This window comes from Miscanthus floridulus, chromosome 10 (genome assembly GCF_019320115.1).
Source record: "Miscanthus floridulus cultivar M001 chromosome 10, ASM1932011v1, whole genome shotgun sequence".
In the NCBI taxonomy this organism is placed as follows: Eukaryota; Viridiplantae; Streptophyta; class Magnoliopsida; order Poales; family Poaceae; genus Miscanthus; species Miscanthus floridulus.
The window spans coordinates 12,841,435-12,853,098 of record NC_089589.1 but is presented as its reverse complement, the minus strand read 5'-3'; the positions used below and the strand labels follow the sequence as shown (position 1 = coordinate 12,853,098).

At 48.3% G+C, this 11,664-nt stretch overlaps 2 protein-coding genes across 2 annotated transcripts; one reads left to right on the top strand and one right to left on the bottom strand.

Annotated features, from left to right (window-relative positions):
- Positions 1-407: 407 nt before the first annotated feature.
- LOC136487675 (uncharacterized) lies at positions 408-3,377 on the bottom strand. Its single transcript, XM_066484774.1, has one exon. The coding sequence runs from the start codon at positions 3,328-3,330 to the stop codon at positions 586-588; it is 2,745 nt and encodes a 914-aa protein (XP_066340871.1). The 5' UTR covers positions 3,331-3,377; the 3' UTR covers positions 408-585.
- A 3,834-nt stretch (positions 3,378-7,211) lies between these two features.
- LOC136487674 (L-galactono-1,4-lactone dehydrogenase 1, mitochondrial-like) lies at positions 7,212-11,281 on the top strand. Its single transcript, XM_066484773.1, has 6 exons — positions 7,212-7,985; positions 8,432-8,682; positions 8,781-8,963; positions 9,713-10,115; positions 10,656-10,793; positions 10,944-11,281. Exons 1-6 carry the CDS (start codon positions 7,371-7,373, stop codon positions 11,112-11,114), a joined length of 1,761 nt encoding a protein of 586 aa, XP_066340870.1. The 5' UTR covers positions 7,212-7,370; the 3' UTR covers positions 11,115-11,281.
- The last annotated feature ends 383 nt before the right edge of the window (positions 11,282-11,664 follow it).

Sequence of the window (11,664 nt, the reverse complement as noted above, 5' to 3'; positions counted from 1 at the left end):
CCTTTTCACCAAGTCCCTTGGACGGATCAAGTTCCAGGAGCTTCGCGCCAGGATTGGGATGGTTCAAATTCCCAAGAAGACGCCACACAAGACTTAGGGGGAGAATGAAAGCATAAGTCTTGTGCTTATCTACCTAGGATACTTATCTAGAGTAGTTGGTGGCTATATCAGCCCTTATCTTTATTCTTATCTTGCTTTAGCATCTACTTTAGCATCTCTAGAATATGCTGTAACTTTCTTAAGTTGCAAGCAAGCTATCATATATGTATCCCCAACCTGCCATAGTTATGGCAAAGCTAATGAAATTACAAATTAGCCTCAAACCTGTGCTTTGGTTCCCACACAAAGTTCCAAGGAACATGGTCTGCTGGACAGAATCGAGTTTTCAGGCGCCAGTAGTAAAGGAGTTGTGAAGAAGTGCCGCAATGGATTAGTCAAATTACAGCAATGGCTCTAAAAGACAATATGCTAGATTTGGATGCCTACCTAATGTTCAAAAGATACGTTTACAAAGATAGTAATTACAAGGCTACAACCTTCACACCTGTGACTTCCTCTTCTATGCTCTGCTCATGGCATCAGGTTCTACAAATCTTCTAGAGAGAAGCACCGGATCAGCCGTTCTCTCATCCCATACATGACTCTTTTCATCCATTTTGCGATGCCTATGGACACGACAACAAGAACAACAATGTATGTGGAAACCCCAGCCACCAATGCCAAGATGTAAGCACTTGTCCTGACTCTCCTGCAGCTCCCGGCAGCATAGGCACCCATGAGGCCAAACAAGTCCAGAATCATGGCAGCATGCAGTGCCAAGATCGCTGACTGTGCTCTGCTCACTCTTTTGATCAGCAGCAAAATCATAATCACCAGAGAAGCCATGAAGGAAGTCGCGTTGCAGTAGAAGAAGGCCTTGTACCGGCGTGGATAGGTGCTCCGAAGAACCGGATCACCACCTATGTGGTCAGTATGGCCGTCGCCCCAGAACCCACCGGGCGGGCTCATGGCGGCTTGGTAAGTTACAGCCGCTGCAAGTGCAGCCAGCAGCAACAAGTATTTGGGCAACTTATCAAACCAGGGATCTCGTGCCTCTGCATCAGCAGCTGTGCGCGGCAATGTGTCACCAGCTTCGTCCTCCGTTACGTCGACGAAGGACAGGAGTCCCTGCAAGAGACCCTGAACTGACTCTGACACAACCAGAATAACTTGGAGTGCGATGCATACTAGAACTGCGAAGACCAGGACGAAGACATATATGGATGTGGATACCTTCCTGGAGCTCCCTGCAGCAAACGCACCCATGAGCCCAACCAGATCAAGGATCACGCACACCCTGAGTGCATAGGACTGTATCCCTTTTGTCGAAAGCTTTCTGTTAACCAGCAGCATGATGATGGCCAGAGATGCAACGAAGGCAGTTGCATTGCAGTAAAAGAAAGCCAGGTAACGACGTGGGTAGTTGTCATTGAGCACTGGGTTGCCGACGACATGGCCTGTCGTGTTCTGTTGCCAGAAGCCCCCCGGAGGACTCATGCCGGCCTGGTAAGTGAGGCCTGCTGCAAGAATGGCAAGGAGTAGCAGGAGCTTGCGGCTCTTCTCCAATTTCCATGTCATTTCCTCATCTTCCTCCTCGGTCTGCAGCTCAAACAACTTCTTGAGCCATTGAGGCACAGACTGCTCCAGCTTGTCCTTCACCATCTCCCTCCATGTGGCATGATTCGGGAAGACTTCAAGCATGAACACCAGAACATGAATGCCGACATAGAGGAACACAGGAACCACAATCACCGAGATGTACACGGATTTGGACACTTGCCTGCAACTTCCAGCAGCATAGGCGCCAATCAGCCCAAGAAGGTCCAGGATCATGGCGACCTGCAGTGCGTAGTACTTGATTCCTTGGGTGCTGAATGTGCTGCTTAGGAGGAGGATCAGGATCACCAGCGATGCGACAAAAGCTGTCGCGTTGCAGTAGAAAAAAGCCAGGTATCTCCGGGGATAGGTGATGTGAAGGATCGGGTCGCCGGCGAGGTAGTGATGCAGACCATCAGTGGCATTACTCTGCCAGAAGCCTCCAGGCGGGTTCAGTCCCGCTTGGTATGTGACACTCGCAGCAAGAATCCCCAGCAGCAGGAGATACATGCGAGACTTCTTCAGAAGCTGATCGGCGTCAAGATTTCCTTGCTGGTCAGATAATCCCTCAGCCTGCTCATCAGCATCACCTTGCGATGGAAATTGGTCCAGTTTCAGGAATTTCCGCAGTGTTCCTTGCACATCGCCGAGCCAAGTCTCCACAGGCTTGTACAGGAACACCAGAATCTGCAGGCCGATGTAGAGCAGAACCGCGGCCACCAATGCAACGACATAGATGGAAGTCTTGACGCTCCGGCTACTCCCGATGGCGAAGGCGCCGGTGAGCCCGACCAGGGCGGCGCCCGTGCACACCCAGAGCGCGCAGGACCGGAAGCCGTGGCGCGTCACGGTCCTGCTCATGAGCAGCATGATGATGACCAGAGACGCGACGAACGCCGTGGTGTTGAGGTAGAAGAAGGCCATGAAGCGGTGGCCGCGGAGCATGGGGTCCCCGGCGAGGTGGTCTTGGTCCGGGCTGTCCGACGACAGGAACCCGCCCGGCGTGCTCAGCCCGGACTCGTACGTCACGGTCGCCACCAAGGTCGCGACGATGAGCAGGTCCTTGCGCGCGCGCTCCACGGTCTCGGGCGCTTCGGGCACCGCCGCGGCCTTGCCACCGCCGGCACCGCCGCCGCCGCGGCGTGCTCTCAGTGCCCAGAGCGCGAAGCACAGGACGTGGGCGCAGACGTAGGAGGAGACCATGCCGACGAGGGCGAGGACGTACGCGGACATGGCCACCTCCCTGCAGCTGCCGGCGGCGTAGGCGCCCATGAGGCCGAGCTGGTTGAGGATCATGGCGGCCTGCAGCGCGCGGAGCCACCAGCGGCGGTGGCTCAGCGAGTGCACCAGGAGGAGGTTGACAGTGACGACGGAGGCCACGAAGGCCGTGGCGTTGAAGTAGAAGAAGACCCCGTAGCGGCGCGGGTATGTGACCTGCAGCACGGGGTCGCCGGCGAGGTGGCCGCCGCCGGTGTCGTTATCGGGCCAGAACCCGCCCGGCGGGCTCATCCCCGCCGAGTACGTGATGGTGGCCGCCAGCGTCGCCTGCAGCAGCACGTACTTGCGCAGCTCCCAGAGGAAGTCGGCCTCCTTGACCGCCGACGCCGAGTTGTTGGTTCTGGTTGTGGTGGGCGGAGTGCCCGCCGGCGCTGGAGCTGCTGGCTGGTGGCGCTCGGGGTCAACGTCAACCACCATTGCCTCTCTCTTGGGGGGATTCACTTGCGGGACAGTCTGCTCATTCAGCCGGCAAGTGGTGGTGATTTATAAAGACGAAACACCTCGTGGATCGGAAATTCATCGAGCGCGTCGGAATCGCGTCGCCCGCGCGCGTGGATTCTCAGAAAGTGTTGCAACAGTCAGGTCAAGCAGAGCAAGAGTCTCGGACTCTCGGGGGACTGGAGCTGGGGGAGTCAGGACTCGGGAGTGGGAGCTCACTTGCAGTGGCGTTTGTCGCTTTGTCTGGACTCGCTCGACGACCCCATTGTTTACACGTTCATTAACGCGCTTCGCCATTGCAAGTGCCGTGTTTTTGCTCTTGCTCCTACTTGTCCAGATCCTTGTCTCTCTCCATCTAAGCATTTTCGTTCTATCTAATACGTACATGTTCTTTTCCACCGGAGTTCGCAGCAATTAACGTTGTCTGCCACGGCTAGTAGCTCAGCGTAGTGTATGCATCACATACGTCGCCCCTCTGGTTCAACGTCAATGGCCTTCGTCACTCCGCGTGGAAAATTCTGTGGCAACACACATAAACCATGTGGAAAATTCTTGAGCTTGCCTAGGTAGTGTCTGTGTGACAAAGGACGGAGGCATTGCACCGGCGTTGTTCGTCACTGATTTGATAGCAGTTTCGGAGCGAGCCAGGAACTCGAATTTTTTTCTTTGTCAGGGTCTATTCATGTATATCCATTTGCTAAGGCAAAAATCTGTCTTCAAGTTTTTTTGCCGTTTCTTATATACTACTCCTTCCGTCAGTGAGTAAATCAATTTCTAGAGTTATCTTAAGTCAATTTTTTTTAGTATTTGAATGAATTTATAGAAAGAAGTACAAATATTTGTGACACCAAATAGACACATTATGAAAATATAGTTTATGATGTATCTAATGATTCTAATATGGTGTCATAAATATGGGTGAAAATGTTTTGGATATTTTCCAACCGTATCCAAAACCGAATCCGTTTAGAAGTGTTTAAATCTGTCCATATCCGAGTCCGGATATTCAACATCCGATACCGTATCCGTATCCGAATACTCAAATTGCATATTTATGATGTCGATATCCAATCGTATCCTATCCGGCATGGTTGACACTATCCATATTCGAATCCGAATCCGGACAGAAATATGAAAACAAATGTAACATTAATCATATCCATTCGTATCCGATCCGTTTTCATCCCTAGTCATAAACCTTGACACTCTTTCTAATAAATTCGGTCAAATTTAAAATAGTTTGACTTAAGACAACTCTAGGAATTGATTTATTCATAGATGGAGGGAGTGCTACTCGTTAATAAGTCTATGCCTATAAGTTGCCACGCCGTCGGAAAATATAATTTATTTGTTTATCTCACTCTCTAACCCTAAGAGTAAGCTCAATGGGAGTTTCATAGACATAGATAAGCTGACATGACGTAGTTTAAATGAAGACTGAAAGGTGATAAAAGTTTTATGGGAATAAAACTTGTTTACACTGTTTCCAACACCTAAGAGTTTTTGAGATAGGGACATGAAAGCTCCACTTAGACTGCACTAACGAACACAAAAACATTCTTTTTTTTTTGAAATATAGTACATAAAAGGAAACTTATATGCACACACTCATACGGTGGCATGAACATACGACAAATCCAAGGGATCTTGAGATTGATGAAGCGGCCTTATTATAGGTGCATTTTGCTTATATATGTGCATAGTTTACATATCATTGAAAGAATAATTTAGTCATAAAAGCAAGCATTTTTGGGATAGATAGAGTCAGAAAGGTCAAGGAAAGGAAAATCCTACTCGTGCATGCATAGTTATATGAATGAAGTATAGAAAAGGATAGAAAAATATTTGATTTCTAAACTTAATTAAAGCGAGAATTGTCAAATGGGCATCCGAGGAATGCATTGAGCGATAGATGGAATAACCGAGTAAGAAAGGCTAGTGAAAAAGTCATACTTGCATATTTGCATGAATGAAGTATAAAGAAAGGATGGTAAATATTTGATTTATGAACTTAGTTAAACTGAGAGTTCATATTGTGAAATGGCATCCATAGATACAATGAGAGATAGGTGGAGTAAGAAAGGCCCGTGGAAAAGAAAATCCTTATCGTGCTTGCATAGTTGCATAGATGAAATGTAAAAAATGGTAAATATTTGATTTCGAAACTTAGTTAAAGTGAGAATTTATATAGTGAAAATGCTCCTTCTCATGCTTGCATAGTAGCATAAATGAAATTTAAAAAAATGGTAAATATTTGATTTCGAAACTTAACTAAAGTGAGAATTCATATAGTGAAAATGTTCATAGTGAGTGAGTAAGGCCCGTGGAAAAGAAAATCCTTATCGTTCTTGCATAGTTGCATAGATGAAAGGTAAAAATGGTAAATATTTGATTTCAAAACTTAATTAAAGTGAGAATTTATATAGTGAAAATGCTCCTTCTCATGCTTGCATAGTAGAATAAATGAAATGTAAAAAAAATGGTAAATATTTGATTTCGAAACTTAACTAAAGTGAGAATTCATATAGTGAAAATGTTCGTAGTAGGGGGAAAAAAAAGCCCGGCACATAAGGCGGGAAGAGGTTCACACACTTTAGACTCCTTTCCAAGGGCAAGGTCACTTTAGACTCCTTTCCAAGGGCAAGGTCCGGTGAACCATATATACTCGTGATGTGATGCCAAGGGTGCTTGCCGCACTCATATCACTCGGACGTCAATTGCATGGCTTGATTAGCCTTTAAATTGGCCCATGTTTCTCTAACTCTCCAATATGGGACAATGCAAACAAAAACAAGGCCGCCCCTTTCTCTAGCTCCGTGGGCTGGTTGATTAGAATCGGGCCGCGTGCGTGCGTACGTTGGGGTCGCCTGGCCCAAAAGCCCATCAATCGCAACTAATCATTTCCACAGGAGCCCAACGCTGCTAACCCCTACTCCTAAGACTGTCTCCAGCAGCTTATGCAAACGGCGACGCATACCTAAAATGGATAATGCACAGTGTTTTTACGTGAGGAAAACCGGCTCCAACGGAAGAGGCAAACAAACGATGCATTTTGCGTAGGAGGCCACCCGGGACGCTTATTTGCGTCGTCTTTCTCCCAAGACGCAAAGTCTTCGCCAGCGAGGCGGGCCTGACAACGACGATGACGGCGAGGCGGGAGGCCGTGCAGGGGAGGGAGCCCGGCCGACGCAGCCACGCCGCGCAGCCGCGACGTCCTCCCCGTGACTCCCGACGCAACCGCACCACCTCCCCCCCCCACGGTCCCGCCGGCCTCCCTGCCCCGTCCTCCCTGCGCTGGATCGGAGTTGGGAGAGAGAGGGGAAAAGCTCGCCGGAACCCTAGATCCAGGAGGAGGAGGAGGGCCTACATCGTCGGGGCCGCCGCGCCACTGGATCCGCACCGGGGTTGCCGCACGAGGGCCCATCCGTGCCAACGCCGCCGCGTCTGGGGTCTGCGCGCAGGGAGGGAGGGAGGCCGTGCAGGGGAGGGAGCTCGCCGGCGAGGCGGGCCCGACGACGACGGCGAGGCGGGGAGGGAGGCGGGCGGAGCTCGCCGGGGAGGGAAGTGGGCGGAGCTTCGCGGGGAGGGAGGCGGGCGGCGCTCGCCGGATCTGCGCGCAGGGAGGGAGGGAGGCGGGCGGCGCTCGCCGGATCTGCGCGCAGGGAGGGAGGGAGGCGGGCGGCGCTCGCCGGATCTGCGCGCAGGGAGGGAGGGAGGCCATGCAGGGGAGGGAGCTCGCCGGCGATGCAGGCCCGACGACGACGGCGAGGCGGGGAGGGAGGCGGGCTGTTGGAGAACGAATGTTTTGGGTAGCTGACCTATTTACTGTGCCGAACTTAAATCCGGTATAGGTCGCTGATTTGGGGATCGGCCGTTGGAGATAGTCTAAGCGCCCATCGCGATCTGCTGCGGTGGCCGCTGCCGCTGCCGGCGCCGTCCACCCTCCACCGCCCACCACTGCCTCCACCACGTCACCGACGCCGCCTCTCCCCCCAATCGCCGCGCCGCCGAACGCCACGATGCGGCACGTCCTCCTCTCCCGCTTCCTCCTCCGCCGCGGCGGCGGCGGCATCCCCACCGCCGACCACCACCACCTCCCCCTCCTCCGCGCCCTCTCCTCCGCCCCCTCCCCGGTCTCCTCCGACGCCGAGCTCCGCAAGTACGCGGGCTACGCGCTGCTTCTCGTAGGCTGCGGCGCCGCCACCTACTACTCCTTCCCGCTCCCCGCCGACGCGCTTCACAAGAAGGCCGTGCCGTTCCGGTACGCGCCGCTGCCGGAGGACCTCCACGCCGTCTCCAACTGGAGCGGCACCCACGAGGTCCACGCCCGCGTCCTGCTCCAGCCGGACTCGCTCCCGGCCCTCGAGGGCGCGCTCGCCGCCGCGCACAAGGAGCGCCGCAAGCTCAGGCCCCTCGGCTCCGGCCTGTCCCCCAATGGGATCGCGCTCTCCCGCGCCGGGATGGTCAACCTCGCCCTCATGGACAAGGTGCTCGACGTCGACGCCAAGAAGAAGACCGTCACGGTGCAGGCTGGAATACGTGTTGCGGAGCTCGTCGACGCGCTCCGGGAACATGGCCTCACGCTGCAGAACTTTGCGTCCATTCGGGAGCAGCAGGTCGGAGGGTTCACTCAGGTCTGTTGAAGAAAAAAAAAACGAACATCAACCTTCTTACTTCCAATTTCTAGAGAGCTGTTTCTCTTTGTGTCATTGATTATAGGAACGGAAACAAATGGAGAATATAATGAACTGACTTGACACTTTAGCACAGATATGTTTGATATTCTTTTAACAGTTTCAGTGAAATGTTCGAGATTGTCTAGAATCACTTGTCAACAAAGTACAAAAATATAATCACATAGCCTCTTCAGGGGATAGAAATTAGTGTTTATATTCATTTTACCAGTAGTTTCATAGGATTCTTTCCTACCATTTCCTATACCGAGAAAGTTCTTCTCATATAATGCCTGAGAGCTCCAATCGTAGCTGGCCCTAGTATTCCTTTACAAAGTGCATAATTGTAACTTGCATAATTGTTACAAAGTTGATGGTTCTATACTTCTTTTCATGATTGGACGCAGGTTGGTGCCCATGGCACTGGTGCAACATTACCTCCAGTTGACGAGCAAGTCATTAGCATGAAACTGGTTACCCCTGCCAAAGGGACAATAGAGTTATCGAGGGAGAAGGATCCTGAGTTGTTTTATCTTGCTCGCTGTGGACTTGGTGGCCTAGGTGTCGTCGCAGAAGTTACCCTGCAATGTGTAGAAAGACACCAGCTTGTGGAACATACATTCGTTTCCAATGCAGATGAAGTCAAGAAAAACCACAAGTAATTTTTTCGTGGTGCGAATCTTTATGTAGCTGTATAATTGGTTTGCCTATGCAGTTGTAACAACCTCAGATTTATTCCTTTCTCCCCATTTGCAGGAAATGGCTCTCCGAAAACAAACATATTAAGTACTTGTGGATTCCATATACTGACACGGTTGTTGTTGTCCAATGCAATCCTCCCTCAAAGTGGAGAACCCCAAAGTTGGCATCAAAATATGGAAAGGACGAAGCTTTACAGCATGTTCGGGACCTTTATCATGAGTCACTGAAAAAATATAGGTACGTACACTTGTTACGGTTTGATACCCTAAATTCTAATGCTACTATGGTACTCTATGCAAATGCTTCTTTACTTTCTATTCTCGTACTGAAGAATCAACTAATATTCTCTTGCTTAGAAATTTTCTCTGACATTAATAAATAATAATTGTACCCTTCAAATTGTTGTATGCCTTTAGACTTTTGTTTCTCCCTTCACCATTTCAGTCTGAGTCTTTCCACTCCTTAGATGTTCTTCCATTCATTGAAACTCATGCAGAAACAAGAGGTGATTCCAGTTGGAAAGAGTTGTATTTATCACATGAGTGATACAATAAGTATTGTTATGTGTATGCTGATGGTAATATGTGCAGTAGCACCTGCTAGGCATTGTAGCTGAAAAGATGGTAGTTTGTGGGTGCACCTGCTAGTTTTGTTCTTTCCTTAGGAGATTGCTTTGCTTAATTAGTCTCAGAGGAAGATTTTTATCTCTGTGTAAAACTTCTGATGGATTTCTATAATTGAAAGTAGGAAGGGGTGTTTCCCTTTCCTTTTCACTAAAAAAAAAGGTGATACAAGAAGTGTAAGTCAGGCTTACCTTTGAGCACTCAGTTCCTGTTCTTTAAATCGATATGCACAGAAAATCGGAATATTGGTTTATGCAGTCAACTGGCATTCTCAAATGCTGTTGAGTCCATTTGTTCTACTCAAATGAAGTAAAAATTGTATTGTTTTTTTTTCACTTATGCCACCTTATAGATGCTTTTCAGAACTGAAGCAGAAAGTAATGACCCAGAAATAGATACACTTTCATTTTCTGAGCTGAGGGACAAGCTGCTTGCTCTTGATCCTCTAAATAAAGACCATGTGATGAAAATCAATAAAGCAGAAGCTGAGTATTGGAAGAAGTCAGAAGGGTATCGCATGGGCTGGAGTGATGAAATACTGGGCTTTGATTGTGGTGGGCAGCAGTGGGTTTCTGAAAACTGCTTCCCCACTGGAACCCTAACAAAGCCAAGTATGAAGGATCTTGATTATATAGATAACCTGCTGCGGTTGATTGAAAAGGAAGAGATACCCGCACCTGGACCTATTGAACAGCGTTGGACTGCCCGTAGCAAGAGCCTAATGAGCCCAGCATCAAGTTCTGAAGAAGATGATGTATTTTCATGGGTAATTAATTTGTTCTTGTCCAATAGTTCTTTTGTTTTCTGTATGTTTAATGTGTGCTGCTATTGCCACTTGTAATCACCTACCTAAAAGCTCTTCTGCGACTCATACTAATTTGTTTGTATTGATTTCTCTGCTTATAATTTGGTTCAAAAAAGTAATATTTTGGTAATTAAATTCGGTTCGCCCATGGTGGGAAAAAAGTGAGATTTTGCAATTCGATTGTGTCCTCTACTCTCTTCTGATAGTTTCTGCTGAATATAGTAGCATAGCTTGCTCTCTCGCTTCCTCAATCTACTCTGACAAATACAAGGGGAAATCCTTTCTTCAGTGTAGATGATAGTACCAAATTGTTCTACTGTATGTAGTTGTTATCTTTCTCATGTTTCTGAGACAATCACATATATTCTGAAACAGTTGCACTTTACAACTCTTAACTGCTTTGGAAAGCTCACCTCCTGCATCTTCTAATAAATCATATGCAATTGCAAAACCTGGTTATATTTTACACCAGTCATACATAGTTTACCGGGATCCATGCAGGTTGGTATTATAATGTACTTGCCAACATCAGATGCTCGCCAAAGGAAGGAAATCACAGAGGAGTTCTTCGATTACAGGAGCCTGGCACAAAGTCTCTGGGATGATTATTCTGCCTATGAACACTGGGCCAAAATTGAGGTACCAATTTTTACTACTAGTTTCAAGATTTATTCAGACATTGTTTGTGTTATTCCTATTTCCTAGGCTTCACAAGTGAAAATACCGGGCTGAGTTCTTTATTTGCATAAATTTAATGCCTGGTGATTATTCTGTTTCCATTCTTCCTAGGTTCCAAAAGACAAGGACGAACTTGCTGAAGTCCAGGCCAGACTTAGTAAGCGTTTCCCTGTGGATGCATATAACAAGGCACGTATGGAGCTGGACCCCCACAAGGTTCTCTCAAATGCGAAGCTAGAGAAGCTGTTCCCAGTGTTGGAGCCTGTTCACCAAACAAAGTAGGACGTGTCAAAGAGCATAGAGCAAGGGCACATAACTTCGTTGCAGGAGGCTTAACCCATCCACATTTGTAACACTGTTCCTATCATGATTCTATGATCCTGTCAAATGAGATGTTGATTAAGATTTGTCACTCGAAATAAAGTAGAGGAAACAAATTACTGATTCAATCTGTGGCTGCAGCTAGCACTGGAAGCAAATCCTGTTCCTGACACAGTTATTCCCTCTGTGAATTTCGTCCTCTGACTGAGAACACCTGAAAATGGGATCATGCAGGCGATGAACCATTTTTTTAATGCAATGCAAGCGATCAACCATCGAATCAGTAATTTATCTGTTAGTCTTTTTCTGACAGATGAGCAAATTTGCAGTAGGTGCGTAGGGGTTGTTCAATTTATCAGTCATCACATCTAGATGTTTCCACCTTTTTATTAACCGATGGGTCTGACTATCAGGTAACTTTAACATATTCTTTCCTCCTTTTCTTTAAATAAAAAAACAATGAAAGAATAAAGGGGAAATGACTCGTGTCTCTATGCAAAGCATAAATCAA